The 14,391-nt window shown below is 41.4% G+C and overlaps 1 protein-coding gene across 1 annotated transcript in view; it reads right to left on the reverse strand.

The window, feature by feature from the left end:
- The window catches only part of Prkar2b (protein kinase cAMP-dependent type II regulatory subunit beta), a 100,973-nt gene that overhangs the window by 65,521 nt on the left and 21,061 nt on the right, over positions 1-14,391 (reverse strand). The window contains exon 2 of the mRNA XM_021178929.2: positions 6,022-6,057. Within this exon, the coding sequence (XP_021034588.1) occupies positions 6,022-6,057 (36 nt within the window). The remainder of the gene's footprint in view (positions 1-6,021; positions 6,058-14,391) is intronic.

Raw genomic sequence — 14,391 nt, forward strand, 5'->3', positions numbered from 1 at the left:
GAAGGAAGGAAGGAAGGAAGGAAGGAAGGAAGGAAGGAAGAAAGAAAGAAAGAAAGAAAGAAAGAAAGAAAGAAAGAAAGAAAGAAAGAAAGAAGAGAGAAATCCCAAGCCTCGCTTTGACTGACATGTTTGCTGTGCCACTCTCATTTCCTATAGTTCATTCTGTGCAGAGTTGGGGGAGAGGGAACCCAGAGCTTCACACAAGCTAGCTATGCATGAACCCTCAGAGACAACTCCCAGCAGTTTCTTTATTTCGACCTAATCCAGAAGTACAGTTTTTCTGTGTTCATTAATGACGAACTTCGAATATTAGAAGGTAGGAATAAGCAAAAGGTAACAATGATAATTAAATTCCTGTGTTGATGACACATGACAGTAACAGCCGCAGGAGTGCACACGCCGCAGTGTCAACAGCCAATGCTGGGGCTAGAAATGTGGGTAGGGTACACTGTACAAGGCCAGTCTAGAGAAGCCTGTGACATACTGCCAACAAGAACAGTCATGTGTGCCACACAGAGGTGACAGCATGTGTGGCACAACCCGGAACACGGCTACCTTGTGCCACCCACTACAAAGGGCTCCATTCATTCCTGCAGCAATGCCTGCTTGCAAAATGCCAGTCTGGTAAAATAAAATGTTTGATTTCTGAATAATGAACTTTTTAAGGTTAAATTCACAATTTCCTTTATGAAACCTTTTTATGCGAACTTTTGCATGTCCTGTAGGTCATGCTAAGGTTGTGTCACCTAAGCTATGGTAGTCTACAATACAATAAAATCCAGAAATAGGAGTATAAAAAGCCACTGTCGCTCTCTGATATTTCTATAGAAGTTTCTTATTTTCCAAAAGTACTGGTCTGTAATGCATTAGGAAAACAAAACAAAGAAACAGACAAAAACATGTTTCTTTACAGAGAGTTAGTGCAGAGGAGACCTACCCTTATTTTAGAAAACTGATCAAGCACCATGTTGCAGGTGGCTTACTCTGTATATATCCAAGCCCTTCTGCAAGTCTAACCTTAGATGGAGTTGGTCCAATGAGGGAACATCCGGGTTATGCCTTTTTTAAAGCAGCTGTTAGGAACTGTCAGCATGTTGTTGACGTGTGGATAACTATGTGTAGACTATGGACAGTCAAAAGTATGTACTTAGAGGCTGCACGAATACAAAGCTGGTTTTTATCCAGGTACTCAGACACTACTTTTTGTACTGCTGGCATTGTACCAGAAACATTTTCTTTTACTATTACTTGCTTTTTAGACTTTGTTTAGCCACTTAAAGAAAATGTGCTATGGCACAATTTGCCTCAAATCCATTCCAAGTTGTATATTTGCTTTCCAATAAAAAAATTTCAATTTACCCCCCAAAAACCCAACTTTAATTTCAGCTCTAAATTTTTCTTAATGCTAATTTTAGGGAAAAAAAATAATGAAATTTACCTCTGTTAAAACTGTGCTATACAATTCAATACTTGTGGTAAAGCATTAAAGACAGAGTTACAACAAAAGAAAGTTTGTAAGTTTGTTATCTGGATGTGTGTGTGCATTTCTGTTACATGAAACAAGTGTTTCTGAGAGCAAGCCTGCTCTACTGCAGACCTTGAAAGCAATGCCAAACATGAACACCAAAACTCCATGGGCATCAAAGGGTCTCGCAGACCAACTATGTCAGTCAGCTGCAGTGTCTATGAACTCACAGTAGCTAACAACAGGTCAATGTCAGGATCAACCTCTAAAACTCCAAAAAAAAGCAAATTTCAAAATTCTAGAAAGTCAATTTACGAAAAAGAAGAAAACCCAAAATACAATAATTAAATGTAGTACTAAGATACAAAGTGTTTAATGGGAGTGAGGGGGAGCCCTCAGTTAGACAATAGAAAAAGTGTGACTCTCACATCAGTAGAATAAAGAGTATCAAGTTTATATACCATTAATTATAGGAATAATACACTACCTATAAGAATGCCCTTGATCTTAGAAAATATGCACTCAAGTACTTATGAACGGGTCAATAAAAAATAAAAAGGGTGATTGGGTATGGTAGCACTAAGGAGCCTGAGGGAAAGAGGGAGAGGGGAAGGTCATGAACTCAAAGCTGGCCTGGGCTCCTTCATTTCAGAAGCCAAAACTATGTGTGCATATGTGTGGGGGTGTATAAAGAAAGAAGAATGTGTAAATATGTCAAAATGATGAATTAACAATCAAGGAATCTGGGTAAACGTGCTCATTCAGTTATTCTTTGAAATTTTCTATAAACATATTTTTCTAAATAAAATCTTATGATAAGAAAAAAACAAAACAACAACAACAAAAGAAGCCTGCCCTCATAATGCAAGGCCAGTTTAATCTCAGCACAGAGCACACAAAACCACACAGAAAACCTCTGTTCCATTTGGAAATCTGCATTGTGCAAACAACAAGAATGAGATGCTCTGATTAACACGGGTATCAGGTAATACTTCCTTCCTGATAGGCTACGGCACAAGGCTGTGAGGGTTTATTGATTGGTTTAAAGCATTCCACAGAGCAGGGCTCACACTAATATTTTGGAGAGGGTAGACAGTCTGCTGATGGTTTTATTGAAACCACTTAACCCTTAGACAAACTTGAATATTACTGTTAGCCTCCTAATGAAAGGGCTGGGGAGAAGGGGGGAGGAGGGAGGAGGAGGAAGAGGGGAGGGGAGAAGAAAAGGAAGAAAGACATTTCTTTGTATTTTTAAAGAAGCGTTTACTAGGTGCTGGAGAGATGGCTCAGCGCTTTGGAGCCCTGAATGTTCCTCAAGGGGTCCCAGGTTCAAATCCCAGCACCCACATGGCAGCTCACAACTGTTTGTAACTCCAAGATCTGACCCTCTCACACAGACATACGGGCAGGTATAAACAGCAATGCACATAAAATAAGAATAAATTACAAACAAGGAGAAGTATTTACTAAAACTAAAAACCCACAATGAAACAAACAAAACAAACAAAAGACCTTTAATTTTAATAACAAGACTATAAGGTACTGTTTCTAAAATAAGTTCCATGAGGAAGACACAAGATGTATGTAGCTGTTTTGCAGAAGACATCTGGCCACCATCTTCACCTCTGCAGAACTTACCCAACCAATCCAATCCTGTGTGGCCAGACTCTGTGCTAAGAAGGTCCTCACCCATCCCCATTAGTCAGACTGCCACAGCCCTGTATTAAAGAGTGAACTGGATTCTGAAAACTAAGGTCTTAAAATGTAAGAATTCTGATTAGCAATGTGGACTACAACTGGCCCTTTTACTTACAGAACCAGTAACTGACAGGTCCCTGGGCAAATGCTGAAAATACACAACACTGTCACAAGAAGTCATCAGAAATGGAGCTACTAAAAAAAATATAAAAACAGGGGCTGGAGGGATGGCTCAGTAGGAAAGAGCATTGGCTCCTCTTCTAGAGGATCAGAGTTCCATTCCCAGCCCCACCTCAGGGCTCACAACCTTCTTTAACTACAGTTCCAGGGCTCTGAAGTCCTCTGAGGGCACCTCACACACGGCATGTATTCCCCCAGACATGCACATATGCATCAATATAAATAAAAGTGAATATAGAAAAAGGAGCATGAACCTAAATAATGTGTAAGCTAAGTATTTTAATAAACATACTTCTCACCCTCATGAATCATAGCAACAAACTATAAAAGGAGCCTTTTATTTAAATTATCAAAATCTGAGAATTATTTTTAATAGATGCAATATAAATACTAAAAGCTCCAAACTCTAAGCTTTGAGGAGCCTGGAAATGAGAAGCATTTCATCTCACTACGTTTTCATTTAGCCAGCTGTGACCAAGCACCCATAGATCAAGCAAGTCCCACACATTGGATGTCGCAATGTTTCTATCCTATTCTGTAATTAATAGTGTTTCTTTTTTGAATTATTATTTTCAAAGAAACAAAGTCAAAGACTTCTGGATATTTTCCAACTGGTTTTCTTCCCTATAGAGTCTACTTCTTAAAAAACTTTAAAATTTACAGTTCAATTTTAAAAGGAAAATATTACAGAAATTAAACACCACCTAAAAAGACTCCTTAAGCAATCTCAGTAATTACCCACAATTTTCTATATTTAACAAGAAATCTATTTTTTATTTCCATGAAATGCTATTTTATGGAGAGCTGAAGGTTTGCTCCTCCACTAAACTGCCTTTAAACCGACAAAGCTGCAGAACCACCCTCCAAAGTCTCTCAGACTCTTCCTATGGCATTTAGTCAGGAACTATGTAGACAAACTTTCATAAAAATTGTAAGAAAGCTAATAAAGATAGACATGTAGATAATTAAATATATCCCTATTCTCCATATATAACATTTTTCCTAAGACATGTAATTTCACTTCTCTTGACTTTAGATTTAAAGATGCACAGGAGCAGACTGGCCATGATAGTTTGAAAAGTGTCTCCTGTACTTGAAACCAACATTAAGAGTCATTCTCATAATGGTGTTCGTCATACAATAGGACAGTTTTACCCCGTTTAAACATATTGTTATTTTATAATGACCTTTTTTTCCCTATTGCTTTCTCCCGCATTTCCAATTGTCTGTCATACTGGGAATGAATACATTTTAATTGTATTTCTTTGTAGCACTCCATACCCTACAATTCCAGCCAGGTCCTGATGAGATACAATGGGTATAAATTTAGGGGAGGAGAAGCAAAAGAACGGTGCTTGAAAACTAATCTATATACTAAGCCATCAATTACTGATGAATACATCTCCTAACAAATACTAATGGAACTTACTCATAAATAAAGGTCTCACTTCATACAGCACAGGGCAGGAAGGGAGATGGCTCCATGAGCCATAGCTGTTTCTATGGGATGAACCGCACATCACAAAGGAATGGCACACGACACAGGTTCTAATTGTTCCTCCCTGGTGTCTATCACTTCTGAAAGTCATGCTTCATGTCAGCTCTGCTCTGGATAAAATTCTGCACTGTGCAGACATAAACACAGCCCCACCCCACAGAAGGCATGAAAAGCTGCATTTTTGCTTTCATTGTTTAGAATAAATAAATACACAGAGATCACAGACAGCCGAGAATGGTAGCCACCGCCCCAAATGCAGTACACTTCCCTAGTTTCTGTCATTACAGGCTTGGTCATTGTGAACAAGTATTAATTATTCCAATAACTGCAGGCAAATTAAAAATAAAGATCAGCCTTAAAGAGTTTTGAGTATTACAACACAGTTGAGATTAGGCAATTTTATGAAAGAAAGAACTAATTTCTAATATCTGACTCCAAAAATGTAGTGTCTGAAATACCTTCTATTTTTTAGTAAAATAATTCTACCTCTACATAAGAGGAAGAGTAACTCTCTTAAAGCAAACGGAATACACTTCATTTCTCTTCTCTTCCGAGACAATATCCCACAGGGTGAATTTTCTAGAAAAGTCACTGATCCATTTCCCCACCCAACTCCCTTTCCTGAAAGTAGTGTGGATAGAAACGCCTTTAACTGTACCCCCTCCTCCTCCACGGGTCAAGGGGCCCACACCACACCTCACTTAGGCACTTGGTAGAGGGCTCTCCCTTGGCCATACAGCAGAGTGCCAGAGAATATAAAACAGACTGAAATGTCAAGTGGCTTGCTCCCATTCTAAAGGGTCTCCTAGGACAATTACAAACACCCATTCCTCACTGTCTCTGGGTCTCTTTTGTCCATCTGTTACATCACTGCTTCTGAACTGTCAATGGTAAATGAGGAAGTCATCTAAGTAGCCATTTTGTCAAAAGTAAGGAGAAATGTACAGAGTGAGATGAAGTCTGCATCAGTCTGGGTCACAGTGGGACTTGAACACAACTACTCATGGCTTAATTAATTTTCAAATAATTCCTAATATATGTTTATATCACACTGGGGTTCTTCTTAGGAAAAAAAGATTTACTCCCCACAAATTATTCCTTGTATATTTTCATTCAATAAAACTATCATCTTTGAAATGCCAGCATTAGTGAGGGAAGTCCACAGGACAATCAGACTTACCCGAGGCACGCCTTGTGAACCGGTTTATAACTGGAGCTAAAAGAAAAGAGTCAGAAAAAAAAATGATTAGATTTTGAAATCTCATTTTCCCAAAACCAAAAGGACACCCAATTAGTTAAGTAATCCCAAAATTTCAATATAAATTCAAATGTATAAATAATATAAGAGATATAAACTGTATGAAATTAAATACTCGGGAATAAAGCAGTCAATACCCATAAAGGAAGTAAAAGTCCTTTTAAAATCAGGGTTTCACCTATCAAATTAATTTCCACTTAAGACTTTAAATAAAAAACTCTCCATCAAAGTATGTTGATTCCACGTAGCTGGAATAGAACAAATCTATAAATGCCACTAGAAAACAAAGCAGCAAGTATATCAAATGCCAGCTAAGCTATGTGTCCTTCCACAATCTACTTTTGGAGGTGAGTTTGAAGAAGTACTAGCAGAGAAGGGAACAGCAACATATAAATAAACAGCCTTGTCTAAAGGAAACTGGATATGTCCACGGAAAATAAACTCTGCTTAGGTGAAGGATAGTCGGTCCTTGCCCGTCTTAGACTGAATAGCGGCAAGCTGTCCACAGCACACTACTGAGCCCACGGAGCGCTGCGTTACAGGATGGTCTGCGCCACGCTCCTCTATCTGCCCACCGATTCTACTCAGCTCTGGGTTTCTTTTTGGATCTGCAGACATCAGTATCTCAAGAAATGGAAAAGGTTTGGTGTTCTTTTTGACTTTTCCTTTTTTAAGAGAGGTGAGTAAATGAATGAATGGCTGGCTTTAGGAAAGTATGGCCAGCGTGCCCATTCAAAGAGTTTTGTATTCACAATGATGTGTTAACAACACTCTACTTGATGTTTAAGGTAGCAATGAGGAGTGCTGTCTATGCTGTGGTGACGGAGGAGACACACTCTTCTCAGCACTGTTGTTTCATGAAGAATATGTTAGTGCGAGAACAAGCTTTAGGGGAAAGGCTCTGTGGGGCAGAAACTTCAAGCTTTGAGTTGGACTCATTATATTTGTGTTCTTAATAAAGAAATAGTACAGTAAAGGAGATTTTTAGGTGATGAACTTGAGGTAGATCATACACACACCCTGCAGCAAAATTGGAAAACACAAACCTAAAAAACACTGTCCTAGGAAATGGAAGGCGAGAGGGAGGAACTACTGAGTTCTGAAATTGCACAGTGAGAAGTCAATGCTTTCCCCATGCCAATCTTCACCATCCTAAAGCGTTTACTGTAAAATAACTCAAAAACCCACCTACTAAGATAATACACAAGCTGGGAGTGGCGGTGAATGCCATTAATCTCAGCACCAAAGAGGCAGATCTCTGAGTTCAAAGCCATCTTGTCTACCTCAGGAGTTTCACATCAGCCATGGCCATACATTGAGACTTTGTCTCAAACAATCAATCAGTCTATGGCAGCAAATTATATTTTCCAAATTGTCCAAGATACAAAATGTATTTATATTTTATACACCACAGTAATTCAGCAGATACAAATTACTTACACAAAGAACTTTACCTAGGTAAGCTGTACACACACACACACACACACACACACAATGTCCATGGTTTTCATGAACACTTTAAACCCCCTTTTTGCATCCTTAAGAGGGGACTCTTCCAATTTTAGTTTATGTGCTGCCAAAGCATGCACAAGAAGGGACTCTTAAAAGAGCCGCCCTCTAAGGCTTCCAAGGACAATGTCTTGAGACAGCACTGGTGAATCCAACCACAAGAATGCAGATGGGGAACTTGGGCAGGTGAAGAAGGTAAAAGGCCTGCCACAGCCTTGGAAGAGAACACAGGTGCCCCGCCCCCACCAGCCTCTTCAGAAGATGAAGCCACTGTGGCCTCTGCTGTAGTGTGTTCTCCAGAGACCTTATGCTTCTGTGTTTTTCCTTAAGGAAGATTTCCCACCATGATCCTGTCAACTAGAACATCTTTTCCTCTGGGGGAGGGATCAAAGCCAAGGGCCGTGAACATGCTATTCACATACCCTACCACACTCCTTTACCCCAGAATCTGTTTTCTGAATTTGTGGGAACTACTTCAGTTGTCACACTGATTCAGAGCACAACCCTGACAGTCAACCTCCAGGACACTCCTGCACAAGAAGGAAAGCATCCCAGAGCTTGTGTTCTGTATGACTCCTATTGTTATGATGTGTGTGTGTGTATGTGTGTGTGTATCCATGCATGCATCTCACACTGTATGTCAATCAGAGAACAACCTTCATTTTTCATACTCACTTTCCACCCTGTTTGAGACAGTCTCTTGGAATTACTGGTTTTTGTTTCTCCTCTCTACATATGCCAAGCTAGCTGACCCATAGGCTTCTACGAACTGTTCTCTGCTATCCATTTCCACATAGGAGCACTGAGATTGCAGGCCCACTCTCGTTTCTGTGACTCTCTGTGCCTTTCAGGGATTCAAACTCAGGTCCTCGCACTTGCATGTTAAGCTCTTTCACATTGCAAGCCCCCTGTTGGACATTCAAGTCTGCAAGACACTATCTGCAACTATGTGAGCCTAGATCCTAATAGCGTTTTAGATACACACATGACTACTTCATGCAACTTTACTATGTATCAATGTTTCCCTGGTAGTGTGTTATCAATATTGCTCACTGGGTGAAGGAACTTGTCACACATGCCTGCAGATCTGAGTTCCATTCCTAGGACCATGCAAAGGTAGACAGAATCAACATCATAGAGCTGTTTCCTGACTTCCACATGTATACTGTGACATATGCACACTCCCTACACACACACACACACGCACAATAATAACAATTTTTTAAAAATTCCCCAGCAGAACAACAATATAAATCAAAGAATTAAATTTCCTTTTCTCTTGTATTTTGTTTCGTCTGGAATTTTACATGCGTAGAGGGAATCTCTTATAAACATCATCTGTCAATGAAAAACCTGGTGGCTAAAGAGCTGAGGCAGGAAATAAAAGGTGGAATACTGGCAGGAAGAGAGGGGTTTCTAGGAAATAGTAAGAGATAAAAGAGAGCCATGGGGAGAGCCACAGAGACAAGACAAGAGATGAGATGGGAGACAGAGTGGCGAGACTGATGTAAAACAGCAGAGAGATGCTGAGGAGACACAAAGGAAGAAGAGGGCCAGGCCTGAAGGAGAGGTAACTAGCACATGCTAGACAGAATCGTTTAAATGGGTTAAATAAGGTATGAGCTAGTCAAGGAACCAGCCAAAGCTCAGGCAGGCATTTATTAATAAATATTTAGTCACAGAATCATCATTCTGGGACCCAAGGCTGGGGAAGGAAAAACGGATTATTATGGGGTGTGTGTGTGTGTGTGTGTGCACGTGCAGAAAGAGAATTTATCTCCAGAATATTCTCACATAACAAAACCAACTACAGCATGTGGATATACATACCCAGGGGTGTGCAGGGGTGAGCTGCAGGTGGCTCTAGGGTGTCACCTATGGCAGGCCCTTGACTCCATCCCTATGTCACTCTGAGATGGGGTAGAGGCCCGGTGCCCAGACAGTTTGGCATGATACTGGCACTCGAGGGCATGGTCCTGCGGGGAGGTCTATAATTTTTAACATACATGTCTTTAGAAAACAACCCACCCCATTACTGCCATGCCATATATGGTACGTGGGTAACCAGAACAATCCATTTGGCCAGACTCCACACATGGCATTCATGTTCATCAGAGTTTCACACAGATGGGAAAATCTATAACTATGTTAAGATTTTTTCCTCACATGCTAAAGCACATAGCTACTAAAGCACCACAAATTACATTCCTTTGTTTATCTTTGACAGTCTTTGTAGAGACTGTATCTACTTCCAAACTGTGAGCGTGTAAGAGCCACATGATGATGATTCTCACCGCTTGACAATAAATGGGGCCTAAGTATGGTCAGTAAACAAGACAAGTGATGTTAACGGGGCAGGCGGCTTTCAGTAGTCAAGGCTGCACATACCATGCCTGACCATCAAAAGCACTCCAATAGACATCCATATCCCCCATGCCCTCTCTAAGAGTCAAAAGAAACACAAGTGTCTCCTACATATACTTATAGAGAATTAAGACGTCACGCTTACTCTAGAGTTTTAATCTAGCTAGCAACAAAGGGAAGAAGACCTGAAGTCAGTGTGACCTAGCCAAGCAATGCCATACATGTTCTCTGTACATGTAACTGACATGTTGCTGTGCCAGGAAGTGAGGCAGGAGGAAGGCAGGAGTGCAAATACACACAGAAGTCATGTGCGGCTAGAAAGGAAGGGGTGGGGAAGCACACACGAAAAGGGGACCCTTGGCCCGTGGCAGCCCCACAAGCCACTTCCATGAAGCCTGATGAACCTACAAAATATGAACAATAAGTACTGCTCAGCTTTCCGTGGATTTTATCAAGTTGTATCTTTTGACAGTGCTTGTCAACTATAAACTCTCACCAACGACAAGGGACTAATACTTGTTATAACTAATACTACCATTTCTAAACTCTACAAAAGTGAACGGCAATACAGAATCTCAAAAGTAAATAAACACTGGGACTAAGAGGATTGATGGCTCACAGTGTAAGCACGCCTGCTGCAGCACAAGCCTGAGGACTTTGGTTCAAATCCCCAACCCCTAGCACTTTGGAAACAGAAGTTTACTAGGGCTTGCTAGTTACAAGCCTAGGTTTGGGCCCAGTGAGAGACCCTGCCTCAAAAGAATGTGGCAGAGAGAACTGGAGGACGCCCATCTGTTGGGATTATCTTCTTGTGAACTGTGTAAAGGTTCTTTGTATTGCTCAAATGTTGATTTCTCTACCAGCAGAGACCTGAATACTGTCTGAACTTTGGTACTGCTGTTTTTTCTGAGCCACTGCCTGTCTAGGTGTTTTTATAAACTCTTCTCTGTCACCGTCTGATTGTTTTCATAAAGAGCTGACAACCTATAGCAGGGCAGGAAAGGAAAGGAGACACATCCAGGCAGAGACAGGAACTGTGGGAAGAATTGAAAGGCACGGGATTTGCCAGCCAGACACAGGGAAAGTCAGATGTACAGGGACTGAAGGAGAAGTAACGGGCCACGTGGCAAACATGGATTAATATAAACGGGTTACTAAGTTACAGTAGCTAGCTGGGAACAAGCCTAAGCTATAATGCCTATGTTTTCATAAATAATAGAAAGTCTCTGGGTCATTCATTATTGGGAGCTGGAGCATCAGAAACACTCCAACCATGCCCATCCTCGGGCCTCAGTACACACACACCACACACAAAACTAACAGATGAAGATGTCCAATGTGTGACAAATTGAGTTTTCTCAGTCTTGGTTTCCATTTTCAGATGTTCTTTGTTCAATGAATATTCTGTGGATGCACATACATGTGTGTGTGTGTGTGACACACACAAATTCATAGAATTCGGAGAGGAAGGGAGGGGAGGGGAGAAGAGGAAGGAGAGAAAGGAGATAAGTGACTTAGGTAATATAAAATACAGAAAGAGAAACAGAGGAAACACACTGTCTACCTGTGAGACAGGTGTGACTTAATATATGAAATACCTTACATTTTGGAAAAGGTAAGTCCTCAGAGAGTTCCCAGAGAAAACACCAGGCTATTTGTGCGTGCGCTTTCTCCCAAAACTCATCCCGAGAAACACTGTGAGCCTTGTGCCACACTAGGGGCATCCTTATGCTTGTGTAACAGAGCCTATCACTGACACACTATGACACACTAGACACACTAAACTCCCTTTAGCTCTTGGACTCACAGGAGACCAGAACTAAACTGGCTCAAGTCCTCCTCCATTGTGGAGTATCCTTAGGAGCAAAAGTCCTCACTCACCCCTGAGGTAAACTGAAGAAGTCCCTCCATTCCCAGGAGAGAGACCAGCCTTCTACAGCTGCCTAAGTAACTCTGTCCACAGAAACGGCTACACTTTACTCTCTGTACCCAAGGTTACCCTGGCTGAGTTAACACACACTGGTGGATAAGCTGAAAAGTACACAGAGCAAGCCTGTTTGCTTCTGCCTAATTCCCGCCACATGGGTGGACATGGGCACTGGCATGCCAGCAGTCTCTGCCTGGAGGGCTGAACTAGGTCTACTCATATTTCCATACAATTGCTTCCAGAGTTCACCAAACTTAGAAGAAAAATAGGTGAAAGAAGAATTCAGAGAAGGCTGAAAAGCAAGATAGTTCACAAAATAGAAGCCATCAGTCAAAAGCAGGAAGCAATGAGACCGGTTTTCAAAAGGCATGGACACTGTCTTCATTTCTGAGCATGTTGCTGTAAGAGACATTCCAAGCTAAACAAATATGAACTGGGTTGTGGTCTGTGGTCACATGCGCACACACACACACACACATACACACACACACACACAAACGTGCACACGCCACACACAAACAAAAGGCCACTTCATTTGTACTAGAGTTACATTAGATAAATGTGCTTTTTGCAGAAAAGTGTTCATATGCCCTGAGTAAAATATCTCCAACCCTACTAGAATCCATAAAACAATTAGCATCTCTGTCTTCATATTAGTTGCGTTTTTTGTTGCTTTAGAAATAGAAACTTTTTTTTGTCTGTTAGCTGCCTAAATAAAAGATTAAGAAAATTGTAAGTTAAAATGCATAAACTAATTATTTTTGACAGAATAAATACTCAGTTCAGAATAAATTAACTTATGCCTGTTTCAAAAATTATATAAAGGAAAATTTACCCTTGAACCAAGAAAGAACTAAAATTTTAAAAGTTCAACAGCAAACAAGCAAGTAAATGACCCCAAAACATAAATATTTCACCAATTAGCAAAGAATACATATACTTTGTATGTGTTTAATTCTTGGTCCTGAAAATACAATTTATTTTCCATAATCCTATGCAAAGCCGGTGGGTCTCCAAGATGCTCATTACAGTCCCACACGCCCTTGCACTGGCCTCCAGCAGGGAGCGCCAGAGCAGGATCACAACTGGAGGGCCTTCAAACCCTAACTGCTTGGCCCTAAGAGACATGGATTATAAACCATGTACCTCAGAGTACATCTTGGCCTTAGGTGGGCTGTGTGAGAGGTGGGCATCTGAGGGCCATGGCTTTCTTTTTGCTGACACAGCAAGAGGGACATAGAGCAGGTGTGCATCTAACCTACTCACATGGATTGCCGCTGGAGGTAGGACAGGGTCAAATACGGGTGCTTAGCTTCTAGAACGTTCCAACTTGAATGATCACTAAAAACACATACAAAAATTTTGTTCTACTTATTAAACCAAATACCTCCAAATATACCTGACATTTTAAAATATCACTATAGAATGCAAAAAAACTAACTAGAAATCACTTTTTGCTTAGGAGTGAACAGGATTCTCTTTTAATTTACGAGGACATTGCCAACACTGTTCTCTTACACAACAAGGAAGGGAAGCACAGTTTCAGCTACAGGAGTCCCAACACGACTAACCTTATAAAACCACACAGAGGCAAGACAGGGACAAAGGCCAAGTGAAGAATATTTCCAAATTCTCTCCAGATTTAAATACCCTCTTCTCGGGAAAGAGACACTGTGCAAACTACAGAAATCCAGCCCCTGCCTTTCTCCACACAGAGCCCTCTTCCAAAGCTGCGCAGAGCAGGCAGGACATCGTGAGGTCAACAGGGAAGGGCAGAGGCAGAGACCCATGCAGTCTGGGAGAGCGAATAACCCAGACCAATTCCAGAAGTTCAGAGTTCAAATAGCCACATACCTAAGGTTCCCACAAAGGCCATGTTAAAAAATATAAAAGCTTTGAAATGAATTCAGCGCACAAACCAGTAGGGCTATGACAATGACCTCCTCCTAAAGGTAGTCAGAGAACATCCTCAAATAATGAAGATGTCGCTACCGCTCCAGCCTTAACCCAAGGAAGCCTTTCAACTGCTCCATCACAGCACACCATTCCACCTCCTCCAGAGCAAACAGCTAGCTAAAGATCTCTGGCATCCTGCGCTGTCTTCTTCTTCACACTAACTCAACAGCTTGTCCCTGGTCAGTGTGGTTACCAATCCCTAGCACGTATGCATACACGTTAGAAAGAGTAAATCTAGATGAACTGTGCTGATGAAAAAGTATGGACAGGAGGTGCTCCCTGAGAGGTGCTCCCTGAGAGGAGATGCTCCCTGAGAGGAGGTGCTTCTTGAGAGGAGATACTCCCTGAGAGGAGATGCTCCCTGAGAGATGCTCCCTGAGAGGTGCTCCCTGAGAGGAGATGCTCCCTGAGAGATGCTCCCTGAGAGGTGCTCCCTGAGAGGAGATGCTCCCTGAGAGGAGGTGCTTCCTGAGAGGAGATACTCCCTGAGAGGAGATGCTCCCTGAGAGGTGCTCCCTGAGAGGAGATGTTCCCTG

This window comes from Mus caroli, chromosome 12 (assembly GCF_900094665.2).
Source record: "Mus caroli chromosome 12, CAROLI_EIJ_v1.1, whole genome shotgun sequence".
Classification (NCBI taxonomy): Eukaryota; Metazoa; Chordata; class Mammalia; order Rodentia; family Muridae; genus Mus; species Mus caroli.